The sequence below is a fragment of the Lytechinus variegatus genome, chromosome 18, assembly GCF_018143015.1.
Source record: "Lytechinus variegatus isolate NC3 chromosome 18, Lvar_3.0, whole genome shotgun sequence".
In the NCBI taxonomy this organism is placed as follows: Eukaryota; Metazoa; Echinodermata; class Echinoidea; order Temnopleuroida; family Toxopneustidae; genus Lytechinus; species Lytechinus variegatus.
In genome coordinates this window covers 9,233,306-9,247,570 of record NC_054757.1, presented here as the reverse complement: position 1 = coordinate 9,247,570, position 14,265 = coordinate 9,233,306, and the positions used below count along the sequence as shown (strand labels likewise).

General features: G+C 34.6%; 1 protein-coding gene across 1 annotated transcript in view; it reads right to left on the bottom strand.

Moving 5' to 3' along the window:
- Positions 1-1,078: 1,078 nt before the first annotated feature.
- LOC121432177 (neurogenic locus Notch protein-like) overlaps positions 1,079-14,265 on the bottom strand; it is a 47,585-nt gene continuing 34,398 nt past the window's right edge. Inside the window, exons 16-35 of the mRNA XM_041630032.1 lie at positions 9,867-9,977; positions 9,109-9,219; positions 8,848-8,958; positions 8,294-8,404; positions 8,031-8,141; positions 7,750-7,860; positions 7,536-7,646; positions 7,273-7,383; positions 6,991-7,101; positions 6,719-6,829; positions 6,455-6,565; positions 6,206-6,316; positions 5,949-6,059; positions 5,426-5,536; positions 5,169-5,279; positions 4,640-4,750; positions 4,120-4,230; positions 3,856-3,966; positions 3,459-3,569; positions 1,079-2,478 (exon numbers count right to left, since the gene is read on the bottom strand). Of these exons, the coding sequence (XP_041485966.1) occupies positions 2,369-2,478; positions 3,459-3,569; positions 3,856-3,966; positions 4,120-4,230; positions 4,640-4,750; positions 5,169-5,279; positions 5,426-5,536; positions 5,949-6,059; positions 6,206-6,316; positions 6,455-6,565; positions 6,719-6,829; positions 6,991-7,101; positions 7,273-7,383; positions 7,536-7,646; positions 7,750-7,860; positions 8,031-8,141; positions 8,294-8,404; positions 8,848-8,958; positions 9,109-9,219; positions 9,867-9,977 (2,219 nt within the window). The 3' untranslated portion in view covers positions 1,079-2,368. The remainder of the gene's footprint in view (positions 2,479-3,458; positions 3,570-3,855; positions 3,967-4,119; positions 4,231-4,639; positions 4,751-5,168; positions 5,280-5,425; positions 5,537-5,948; positions 6,060-6,205; positions 6,317-6,454; positions 6,566-6,718; positions 6,830-6,990; positions 7,102-7,272; positions 7,384-7,535; positions 7,647-7,749; positions 7,861-8,030; positions 8,142-8,293; positions 8,405-8,847; positions 8,959-9,108; positions 9,220-9,866; positions 9,978-14,265) is intronic.

Sequence of the window (14,265 nt, the reverse complement as noted above, 5' to 3'; positions counted from 1 at the left end):
CCATTGAAGACGATCTTTCCAATCAGCGTTTTTTGCTCCTAGAATTGTTTATTCCTCTCAAGATTGGTCTTATTACATAGATAAAAGTTTGAATTTTCTGAACAGTAAAATGAAATGCACATTTAACATATTTTGGTAACCGATATTTAGCTTAGAAAAAATTATTTGTTTTCAAGAAATATACGTGAATAAACAAAGCATATTTTCACTTAGAAATCATGCTTGCACCACATTGATATTATTATCAATATAAAGCATAGACATTCGTCTTCACAACTAAATTAAAATTATGAAATTTAATTACGTAGCAAGTTCAGGAACCACAAAAAACACGGCAATATATGATCGCGAAATGATTGGAATTGCAGTTGGATTGCCGAAGCATTGCGAAGCAACAGCAGCGAACGCACTTTGTTTATATATCGTTATGAACCCAACTGACTTTGAGACATGGTCTGTGGACAAATCTGGACGCACGTAGATTTTTTAATGAGTGCGGGGATCCTGGTTCGAAACTCTTTGATTTTTTTTTTGGTTCTGGATTTTTTTTTTTTAATTATATTCCTTCCCCGTTCCTATCAGCTCTTTTTTCTCTTTTTATTTTCATGTGAGATTCTATTCAGATCTATTAAATCTTACTTCTTAATTGCTGCTTTTGATTTTCAAGTTCTTGATTAGATTCTCTACTTATATTATTTGGGCAGCGACTCACTCACTGACTGGAGTGGAGCAACACAATGACTGCAGTGGACTAAATCGGTCTTTACAGTCCACAATTCAATAAAAACGGGCAAAGGAACACAGTTCTGATTCACGTTTGGTCTGAAGTTGTCGAAAACAGAAATTGAATATCACATTACATGAAGAAAACGGTAAATTCGGAAGATATTGAACAGGTCAGTAAGGTGATTCAGTGCATGATGCACAGAGAGATGATGAGCACGTCGATTGTGTGACGTCATTATTCTCGACCGTTTTCAGCTGCGTGATTGTCGGTCTGGGGGGCTGAGAAGGGTGTCTAATAATTTCATTTCTTGCATTTCCACGACATCTATAAGACTTTTTAGTGACATATTTGTGTATAAAAAGACAATACCTTTCCATCCATATATAATTTGTCTATAATCATCACTTTCGTGAATTTTCTTCGTGTGTCTACTTTAAGAAATAGTGGGGGTTAATTAATAGACACAATTAAATTATCGCCTAACATGTGAAAAACGGTCAAGAACTGATAATTGGATTATCACTTTTCTTGTTCTTCGGTTATTTTCTACTCTTCCCCATGACGTTTTGGTCGCTTAAGAGAAAACAAGAAAAAGGGTTATGCTGTTTTAGCGCAAGTAGGCCCTATCACTAAGCTGTCAGCGTCACGGATCCATTTTCACTCAACATTACTATGTAGTAAGGTGTCTTTTACGACTGGGTTGATATGTTGTAATTATGCCCGGACCAGCATCATTATATTGATAGCGAAACAGAAAATGCGAAACGATTTTTCATTATGATGCAGAAGAAAGATTTATTGTTATGATTATATAAAGACGATGATTTTTATGAAAACAATATTACCTGTAACAGTGGCGGAATGTGACCCGGATGAGACAAAGCATTGGAGGGGCACAGAATACATGCCCCACCAATCATTTGTCTCCTTCGGGTCACGGTCCGCCACTGACCAGTAATGATAACAAAAGCAGAAATGAAATACGATTCAAGATAACAATGATAACAACAGCAACAATGATAATGACAATGATAGCAATGATAATAATTATGATGATAATATCAATAGTAACAGTAATGAAACAAAGAAAATCATGGTTAAAATAACACTGCGATAATAAAATAACTTGATTTTTTTTTAGTAGTTTAATACAATATTCTGCTTATATATCTGGGGGTTCCTTTGTCTGTTGCATTCAATTTAGAAGGTTAATATTCTAGACAATTAGAAATTAAGTATTTCCGTCCTAACATTGAGCCGTAGGGATTAGGAGTGGATATATTGCTCGATGGGATTCATGACATGAAAGCATATCAATGCATGATGGAGTTAGCAAAAAGGAAACTCCTCTTTAAATGTTAATTATGATTCCCCTCGATTAACGCGACAGTAATTTTTTAAACACTTTAAACAACCGTTTAAATCTTAACAAACAAAGTTTAATTTTCAATATCTAATTTTCAATAAATTAAACAGGACTGTTTAAACGGATAAATAAATATTGTAAGGTTCATATAGTAAACAGCGTTGTATAAAATCTTAAACAGCGTTTTTATTGTGAACGACTCCCTCCTGCGATGGTTTGATGAACTGAGATCGACCACGCGAATGAATGCGTCAGTGTATACCGCATTAACTAGTCTAACAGAAGGTACCCGCGAATTCCATAGGACAGTCGCAAGTAAATCCGTTCACATGATCCGTACAAGTTCCACCATTCTGACACGGGGAGCTGGCACATTCATCGATATCTAGTATGATAAGAGAATAAGAACTTTCATGGCCGTACACAGAAATTTGTCGCTGGGGGGGGGGGGGGGCAGCACGCGTCAACTAAAAAAAAAAACTCGAAAGCGAGGGAGCAAAGCAACACAGCTTTTATTTGGGGCGTTTTTGCATATTTTGTCAAGTGAAATTGAAAGCATTGGTGCATACTTTTGGTGAATTTCGTGAAAATTTTCGGTAAAAAAATGTAAGTTTTAAAATTTTCTCGAGCAGGGAAGGCAACTGCCCCCTTTAAATCTTCTGAATAAAAATATCTGCTCTCTTGTAGATAAATTCATTATTCAGACGTCATAGCTTAAAAATCACAACTGAAGTTGATAACCTGCTGACCAATACAGGTTTCATTAGATTAAGATCAAGCACTCTTTAATCTCAGTTGATAGAACAGTAAGTGATTTCACCGCCAAACATCAAAAATACTAATAAATGAAATTTACTTTTTATCGATATCGGAATAACATCCAATATATCCAATGTATATGTCAAATGAATGAACTGGAGTGAAACTAAAATGTTTAGCCATGAAATTTACTTCAACTTTCACGTAATGACCCTTGAATTTATTGACAGGATCAAAACCTACCGATATCGCAATAAGATCCTTTATATTTATCGTAACAATCACAGCTGAAATTGCCGATCAAATCAATGCATGTTCCATTATATAATAAAAGAAAATATATGTTCAACATTTTCAGAGGAGTCGAGACGTACATTTATTGCTTTGACATGAGATAGGGCCTACCCAACTGTTTAAAATGCGCCTTTTCGTATGGACTTCCCAACCTTTTCTTTTATAAGTACAACTTATCTTCATTTGTTATGATTGTGATGGATTCGTAAAGGCATTCATTATTTTTTGTAGACAACAAGTTATGTATTTTCACACGATATATGGATCCTCTTATGTACAATATTTTGGACATTTATGTACGTCAAAACTTACTATTATTGCAATAAGTTCCAGTGTATCCCTCGTCACAAACACAGATCAAATTGCCGATCAATTCAATGCAGTTTCCATTATTACAAGGTTCGTAAAGGCATCCGTCTATCTCTGTTGATAACAAAGTAATTTATTTTAATGAGTGACAAATGTGAAAAAGCAATATTCGCTTTGCTATCATTTATCACAGCTAAAGTTGCCGTTCAGATCATTGCATGATCCATTATTACAAGGTTCATCAAGGCATTCGTCAATCTCTGTATATAAAACAAAAATACACTATCGTCACTGTTAATACCCGAATCTACAGAAATTAGACTTTGTTTTGAAATGTTAATCTATGAAATTTTCATTTTTTCAACGACTCTTGAATTCACTTATGGACGTCACAACTCACCGACATCACAATATGATCCTGTATATCCCTCGTAACAATCACAGCTGAAGTTGCCGATCAGATCATTGCATGATCCATTATTACAAGGTTCAACAAGGCATTCGTCAATTTCTGTATAAAATAAAAATAAATATAAGACTTTACACCTGAACCGGATACAAACATCTGCCAAATTTGGACTCTGTTTCCAAATGCGAAGTCATCAAATGAACATAATTTTTCGTATAATGTCATTTGAACTCATTTATGGACGTCACAACTCACCGACATCACAATATGATCCTGTATATCCCTCGTAACAATCACAGCTAAAGTTGCCGATCAGATCATTGCATGATCCATTATTACAAGGTTCATCAAGGCATTCGTCAATCTCTGTATATATGAAAAAAACAATATAAGACTGTACACCTGAACCGGATACACAAATCTACCAAATTTGGACTCTGCTTCTTAATGCGAAGTCGTCAAATGTACTTAATGTTTCGTATAATGTCAATTGAATTGATTTATGGACGTCATAACTAATCGATATCGCAAAAAGATCCTATATCCCTCGTAAAAATCACAGCTAAAGTTGCCGATCACATCAAAGCATGATCCATTATTACAATGTTCATCAAGGCATTCGTCAATCCCTGTATATAAAACAAAACTCCATTATCGTCGCTATTGAATTAATACCCCAATCCTCAGACATTAGACTTTGTTTTGATATGTTAATCTATGAAATTTTCATATTTTTTAACGACTTTTGAATTCACTTATGGGCGTCACAACTCACCGACATCACAATATGATCCTGTATATCCCTCGTAACAATCACAGCTAAAGTTGCCGATCAGATCATTGCATGATCCATTATTACAAGGTTCGTCAAGGCATTCGTCAATCTCTGTACATAAGGAAAAAATACGTTATAATTGAGTGGAAACACTAATCTACTAAATTTGGACTTTGTTTTGAAGTGTTCAGTACTGTAATTTTCATATAAACTGACCATATACTTCAGCTTCCATAACAATCATTGATTTCATTATGGACGTCATAACTAACCGATATCGCAATAAGATCCTGTATATCCCTCGTAACAATCACAGCTAAAGTTGCCGATCAGATCATTGCATGATCCATTATTACAAGGTTCATTAAGGCATTCGTCAATCTCTGTATATAAGACAAAAAAAAATTATCGTGACTGTTAAATTGATACCCCAATCCTCAGACATTAGACTTGTTTTTGAGATGTTAATCTATGAAATTTTCATTTTTTTTAACGACTCTTGAATTCACTTATGGACGTCACAACTCACCGACATCACAATATGATCCTGTATATCCCTCGTAACAATCACAGCTAAAGTTGCCGCTCAGATCATTGCATGATCCATTATTACAAGGTTCATCAAGGCATTCGTCAATCTCTGTATATAAAACAAAAATACATTATCGTGACTGTTAAATTGATACCCCAATCCTCAGACATTAGACTTTGTTTTTTAGATGTTAATCTATGAAATTTTCATTTTTTCAACGACTCTTGAATTCACTTATGGACATCACAACTCACCGACATCACAATATGATCCTGTATATCCCTCGTAACAATCACAGCTAAAGTTGCCGATCAGATCATTGCATGATCCATTATTACAAGGTTCGTCAAGGCATTCGTCAATCTCTGTACATAAGGAAAAAATACGTTATAATTGAGTGGAAACACTAATCTACTAAATTTGGACTTTGTTTTGAAGTGTTCAGTACTGTAATTTTCATATAAACGGACCATATACTTCAGCTTCCATAACAATCATTGATTTCATTATCGACGTCATAACTAACCGATATCGCAATAAGATCCTGTATATCCCTCGTAACAATCAGAGGTAAAGTTGCCGATCAGATCATTGCATGATCCATTATCACAAGGTTCATTAAGGCATTCTTCAATCTCTGTATATAAGACAAAAATACATTATCGTCACTGTTAATACCCGAAACTACAGAAATTAGACTTTGTTTTGAGATGTTAATCTATGAAATTTTCATTTTTTCAACGACTCTTGAATTCACTTATGAACGTCACAACTCACCGACATCACAATATGATCCTGTATATCCCTCGTAACAATCACAGCTAAAGTTGCCGATCAGATCATTGCATGATCCATTATTACAAGGTTCATCAAGGCATTCGTCAATCTCTGTATATAAAAAAAAATACATTATCGTGACTGTTAAATTGATACCCCAATCCTCAGACATTAGACTTTGTTTTTTTAGATGTTTATCTATGAAATTTTCATTTTTTCAACGACTCTTGAATTCACTTATGGACATCACAACTCACCGACATCACAATATGATCCTGTATATCCCTCGTAACAATCACAGCTAAAGTTGCCGATCAGATCATTGCATGATCCATTATTACAAGGTTCATCAAGGCATTCGTCAATCTCTGTATAAGACAAAAATACATTATCGTCACTGTTAATACCCGAATCTACAGAAATTAGACTTTGTTTTGAGATGTTAATCTATGAAATTTTCATTTTTTCAACGACTCTTGAATTCACTTATGGACGTCACAACTCACCGACATCACAATATGATCCTGTATATCCCTCGTAACAATCACAGCTGAAGTTGCCGATCAGATCATTGCATGATCCATTATTACAAGGTTCATCAAAGCATTCGTCAATCTCTGTATATATGAAAAAAATATATGAAACTCTACGCCTAAACCGGATACATAAATCTACCAAATTTGGACTCTGTTTCTTAATGCGAAGTCGTCGAATGTACTTAATTTTTCGTATAATGTCAATTGAATTCATTTATGGACGTCATAACTAACCGATATCGCAATAAGATCCTGTATATCTCTCATAACAATCACAGCAAAAGTTGCCGATCAGATCATTGCATGATCCATTATTACAAGGTTCATCAAGACATTCGTCAATCTCTGTACATAAGAAAAAAATACGTTATAATTGAGTGGAAACACTAATCTACTAAATTTGGACTTTGTTTTGCAGTGTTCAGTACTGTGATTTTCATATAAACTGACGATATACTTCAGCTTCCATAACAATTATTGATTTCATTATGGACGTCATAACTAACCGATATCGCAATAAGATCCTGTATATCCCTCGTAGCAATTACAGGTAAAGTTGCCGATCAGATCAATGCAGGTTCCATTATTACAAGGTTCATCAAGGCATTCGTCGATCTCTGCATATAAGACAAAAATACGCTATCGTACATGTTAAATCCATACCCATATCTACAGAAATTAGACTTTGTTTTGAAATGTTAATCTATGATTTTTTCATATAAACTGAACGTACTCTTCAACTTTCAGCTAACGACCTCTTGAATTCACTTATGGACGACACAACTCACCGACATCACAAAAAGATCCTGTATATCCCTCGTAACAATCACAGCTAAAGTTGCCGATCAGATCATTGCATGATCCAAAATTGCAAGGTTCTTCAAGGCATTCGTCAATCTCTGTATATAAGGACAAAAATATAAGACTTTACACCTGAACCGGATACACGAATCTACCAAATTTTGACTCTTTTTCTAAATGCGAAGTCGTCAAATGTGCTTAATTTTTCGTATAATGTCAATTGAATTCATTTATGGACGTCATAACTAACCGATATCGCAATAAGATCCTGTATATCCCTCGTAACAATTACAGCTAAAGTTGCCGATCAGATCAATGCAGGTTCCATTATTACAAGGTTCATCAAGGCATTCGTCAATCTCTGCATATAAGACAAAATTACGTTATCGTGCCTGTTAAATTGATACACAAATCTACAGAAATTAGACTGTGTTTTGAAATGTTAAACTATAATTACTTCTTACCGAAATCACAATAATATCCTGTATATCCCTCGTAGCATGTACAGCTGAAGTTGCCGATCAAATCAATGCACGATCCATTATAACAAGGCTCATCAAGGCATTCGTCGATCTCTGCATATAAGACAAAAATACGTTATCGTACATGTTAAATCCATACCCATATCTACAGAAATTAGACTTTGTTTTGAAATGTTAATCTATGATTTTTTCATAAAAACAGGACATACTCTTCAACTTTTAGCTAACGACTCTAAAATTCACTTATGGACGACACAACTCACCGACATCGCATAAAGATCCTGTATATCCCTCGTAACAATCACAGCTAAAGTTGCCGATCAGATCATTGCATGATCCATTAATACAAGGTTCATCAAGGCATTCGTCAATCTCTGTATATAAGAAAAAAAATATAAGACTCTACACCTGAACCGGATACACAAATCTACCAAATTTGGACTCTTTTTCTAAATGCGAAGTCGTCAAATGTGCCAAATTTTTCGTATAATGTCAATTGAATTCATTTATGGACGTCGTAACTAACCGATATCGCAATAAGATCCTGTATATCCCTCGTAACAATTACAGCTAAAGTTGCCGATCAGATCAATGCAGGTTCCATTATTACAAGGTTCATCAAGGCATTCGTCAATCTCTGTACATAAGGGGAAAAATACGTTATAATTGAGTGGAAACACTAATCTACTAAATTTGGACTTCGTTTTGAAGTGTTCAGTACAGTAATTTTCATATAAACCGACCATATACTTCAGCTTCCATAACAATCATTGATTTCATTATGGACGTCACAACTAACCGATATCGCAATAAGACCCAGTATATCCCTCTTAACAATCACAGCTTAAGTTGCCGATCAGATCAATGCATGATCCATTATTACAAGGCTCATCAAGGCATTCGTCGATCTCTGTATATAAGACAAAATTACGTTATCGTACATGTTAAATCCATACCCATGTCAACAGAAATTAGACTTTGTTTTGAAATGTTAATCTATGATTTTTTCATATAAACTGAACATACTCTTCAACTTTCAGCTAACGACTCTTGAATTCACTTATGGACGACACAACTCACCGACATCACAAAAAGATCCTGTATATCCCTCGTAACAATTACAGCTAAAGTTGCCGATCAGATCATTGCATGATCCATTATTGCAAGGTTCTTCAAGGCATTCGTCAATCTCTGTTTATAAGGACAAAAATATAAGACTTTACACCTGAACCGGATACACGAATCTACCAAATTTGGACTCTTTCCAAATGCGAAGTCGTCAAATGTGCTTAATTTCTCGTATAATGTCAATTGAATTCATTTATGGACGTCATAACTAACCGATATCGCAATAAGATCCTGTATATCCCTCGTAGCAATTACAGGTAAAGTTGCCGATCAGATCAATGCAGGTTCCATTATTACAAGGTTCATCAAGGCATTCGTCAATCTCTGTATATAAGACAAAAATACATTATCGTGCCTGTTAAATTGATACACAAATCTACAGAAATTAGACTGTGTTTAGAAATGTTAAACTATAATTACTTCTTACCGAAATCACAATAATATCCTGTATATCCCTCGTAGCATGTACAGCTGAAGTTGCCGATCAAATCAATGCACGATCCATTATAACAAGGCTCATCAAGGCATTCGTCGATCTCTGCATATAAGACAAAAATACGTTATCGTACATGTTAAATCCATACCCATATCTACAGAAATTAGACTTTGTTTTGAAATGTTAATCTATGATTTTTTCATAAAAACAGGACATACTCTTCAACTTTTAGCTAACGACTCTAAAATTCACTTATGGACGACACAACTCACCGACATCGCATAAAGATCCTGTATATCCCTCGTAACAATCACAGCTAAAGTTGCCGATCAGATCATTGCATGATCCATTAATACAAGGTTCATCAAGGCATTCGTCATTCTCTGTATATAAGAAAAAAAATATAAGACTTTACACCTGAACCGGATACACAAATCTACCAAATTTGGACTCTTTTTCTAAATGCGAAGTCGTCAAATGTGCCAAATTTTTCGTATAATGTCAATTGAATTCATTTATGGACGTCATAACTAACCGATATCGCAATAAGATCCTGTATATCCCTCGTAGCAATTACAGGTAAAGTTGCCGATCAGATCAATGCAGGTTCCATTATTACAAGGTTCATCAAGGCATTCGTCAATCTCTGCATATAAGCACAGAGATACGATCTTACGTATACGTAAGCTCCCGAAGGGAGCTAGAGAGGCAACTCTTTTTGCGCGTTTTTGATTTTCCATAGGTTTTGTACATAACAAACATGGCTGCCATTTGTCCAATTTGAAGGTTGATTTTGGAAGGTCAATGTTTAATTCATGAGTAATGACGTCAAAATACGCACAATGCACTTGTATGATTGGATAAAACGCTAATGTTTTATTCATGTCCTCATGCATTAAACATTTTTTTCCGTCCCACAATTCCCTACGATATCTGTGCGAAGTGTCGTTCTTTTTTATTCTGCGAAATTCAACTTTTTGAAATACAATAGCAAGTCTAATTATCTGTTTTTAGAATTGATGTTCGAAATCATGATTTCTGAGTGAACTTCAATGGAGCAGAAAATCTTGGAGGAAACATTAATATCAATCTAATGACATTCCATAGGAATAAAAGTAAGTTAAGTTCAATTTTTTACTTTGATCTTAGTTGAAATTGTAATGTGTTTGCTGGGGTTCGGCGTCGCATGCATGGCTTTATGTGCAGTTTACAATGCAAACCACAATTTCCATATTTCCATTTCTTTTTCCTGTCCTGATCCCAAATAAGTCTGAAATCTGACTGACATATTTTGTCAGAAAATAATATAGTTTTTCGTAGAACTAAGTTGGTTAATTGGGATGCTTCATGTCCGCCCTTATTAAATCTGTATTTCAGTTCTTATTGTCAAATATCAGGGTTAGATGTGGACTTGTTTAACGGCAAAGCTGCATCAAAATTAAGTCAAATATATAGCCAGAGCGGGATGCGGACTTTGATATCGCCGGTGCCAGCCGGCTGCGAAATTGCCGATGTAGGCTAGGTCATTAGGTGTTGGAAATTAATTGTCAAACAAGCTTGAGTTGAAATTTGAAGTTATAGGCCATGGGCCTATAGTACTGATTTTTCGACACCGCTATTTCAATATAATTATCTGCATTTAAAATGAAATGAAATTAAATCTAAATGAATTGAATCTGTTTGGAACTTTGGAATGATATTGGACAGATTTTGCCATGCTCATGGAATGATTTGAGACAGATATTAACGTTTTTCTTTTTTAAAATAAAAGTAAGGCCCTAGGATAGGTCTAACTTGAACATAGATTTTAAAAAATAAAATTCTAGATCTGTCTGGTTTGACTTTTTTTCTACAAAGATTTAAGTTAACTTTATTTTAGTTCCTGGCTGGACCATTGGACTAAAATATAATTAGCTTAGCAACGGAGTTTAATGATTCTTTTTTTTTTTTTGGGGGGGGGCAACATTTATTTGTCAGGGTTCAAACTGCTCAATTGTTTTTTGGAAGGGTTGAGAAAATTTATAGTGCCCTATTTTGAATTGTTTAAGTATAAGGCTAAGCAGTGAGAGCAGCTGATCCAATTGATTTATCTTTATTGTCCTCACTTGATGTTATTTGTGGTGAAAGGCAAAGGGTCATTTAAACCTGCCAGCAAGTGAGCTAACCCTTTTTTAAAATAAAAATCAAACTTAAAGAGGAACTCACTTAACGTAGAGATTCAAATCAGACATGTTATTAGACGAGTGCAAAAAATTAACGATTGTCTCGCACTGATGAATGAGCGAGAGCCATATTATTACACAAATGATAATTATCCTACATCTGTCAAAGCTGGCTTGGTGTATATATATATTGAAGATTGACAAAAGACCTCACTATAGTAGGCCGCGTATGCTTGAACCATTTAGTTTTTGGTCAAGACCTGCTTTTTTGTGTTGGGAATTTTGAAAGCTGGAACTCTGAAAAAATTGTTTTAAGAGAGGAATTTTGTTTATCACTTTTGAAATTTTTAACTGTAAAGTATTGTATGTATATTGAATTGCAGATCCAATGGGATCCAGTTCTTAGCAGTCCCAGCCTATGCAGAAGTACAAAGTCAAATACCATTTGCACATCACCAAGAGGTACAATCTGATGAGTAACAGGATATCTGATCTAAAAGCTTGCCAGGTATGCTTGTTTTCATAAAAATATAAAAAACCTATTTTTATCTGGCAACATAGGTTACTACATGTGCATTTTCTAAATAATATTGCATGGAAGAGTAGGGACTCACAAAAAGTTTAAAACTTCTAAATAAACTGGACTAGATGAGTAAGAATAATTCATATCAGCAGCTCATTTTGTTCCCTTTTCTTTTTGTTTACTATGCAGGTTTCACAGGCTGTTTGAGTATCACCAGGGCTGATCAAGAAGAAATATGAAGGCCAGGTTCATAACAAGCAGTTGCTTCATTGCAATTACAGATTTAAAAATTTAATGAATTTAAATAAATGTGTCGATACATATTGAATGTTGCTTAAACTACACATCTGTTGAACAAAAAAAGATTATTTGGAGTATAGATATTTAGGTCCATAGGTTTCACACAAGATTAAAATATTTTTCGAAAGGGCACACTTATCCCCCCCCCCCTTTATTAATGTTCTAATCATCTACATGTAGTACTTACAGTAGTGAAAGCACTTTGAATAATATTAGTAGTTTGAAAGGGATAGGTTGTATTCTGGTAATCTAAACAATGCAGAATGGGCCTTTACTGAGGTCTGGGCTATGTAACATACATGCCTACAGACATATAAAAGGTGATAAGAAATAATGGATTTTCATTGAAAAAATGTGCATAATAAAAACAAGGTGACAGAACAGAGGGCGAAGAAATCACTCTCAGTCCTGGACCCCAATTCATTAAGACCAACCACTATTCTAGCTTTGCCATTCTGGTAATTACCATGGAAACATTAAAGCAACAGATCAACATTGGGGTTCCCATGCTAGTTGCTAGTTACATTTGGGGCCAATTTACCATAATTGAAGTCCTTATGAAACAAGAACCTGTATGTATTGCTGGACATTAAGCTGTTGAATTCATTTTCTGGGGGAAGTGAAAAGTTGCACTATTTTTTTTTAATCTCTTTGTCTTTGTAACACTGTATTGTCGATGTCCCGTATAATGAACTAGATTAGCTCTGCAAATAAAAGAATTTGTTGGAAATAGAACACAGCTCTAGCAGCACTTCACAACAATAGACAATAAGCAACTTTGTTACTGATTTACCAATGTGCAGATTTGGGAAGGCACTCTTTAGAGAAATGTGCTCCCCTTTTTGTATGAAGTGTCACCGATTAGATTAGCATGATATTTCTTGTCAGCAAATGCTGAAAAAATAATTTGATATTTTAGTAACTGACTTTGAGAGAGAGGTATATTGATAATCTTTTTATTAATGGCATCCTTGATGCCCCCCTTATATTGACTATGTAAGGCTTATCAATAACTATGTAAGTGAATATACATACTTATTTTTTTCATATTTTTTTCTCTAGATTTTACCAAAAAAATACATCCCCTCTCTTGTAATATCCTTGCAATTTCTGTTGCACTCATTACAGGCATTTTGCTGATGTAATTTGATGCTTTGGTGAGAAAAAAATATTTGTATCATGTATTCAAAAATTTATTAACTAATAAACATTTTAATTTGAAATATTACTTTCTAATCTTGATATTCGTGATTTACTTAATCCACCAATTTATATTGCGTGAAAGATATGTGATGATGATGTTATTGCTACCAAACTGTGTTGTGATGAAATGGCACTGAAGATCACTTCTATATGACTGGAATATGATGGTGCTACTGATTGATTGATTCTGTATGTCGGGTATCCATGGGTATAATACTAGTACAACAGGTATTTAGTATAAAAATAACATGCGTGGCAAGATAGCCCATAAAAGCCATTGCAACATGGCATACTGTGACATTCAGGTGCAGCCGAATTAAAGACATGAATGAGTTTGATTTAAAAGTGGGATAGAAATAAAAATGAAATGAGAATAATTGTTTGCTCGCATGATTATGTGGAATGTGTGTGTGTGTGGAAGAGAGAGGGGGGGGGGTGGAATTGATAGAGAAATATAGGGGGTGGGCAGGTACAAAATTTTTATTTTATATTGAAGTGACCTTTAAGATAGCGTTGATGAGAGCAAATACATGGGGGGGGGGGTACTGGGCTCTCTTTGGCTCCCATTCCAAACTCAGACTTTTAAAAAAAATCTTCACAAGATTTGCACCAGATTGTTCATTTCAATATCAAAATAAAGACAAAATGACCTGATTGCTCTCTTGCTCAGATCATTTTAAGTATGTACCCCACCCCCAAAAATAATAAACAAATATTTGTGGCTATTCATGATGTGTAATGAAAAT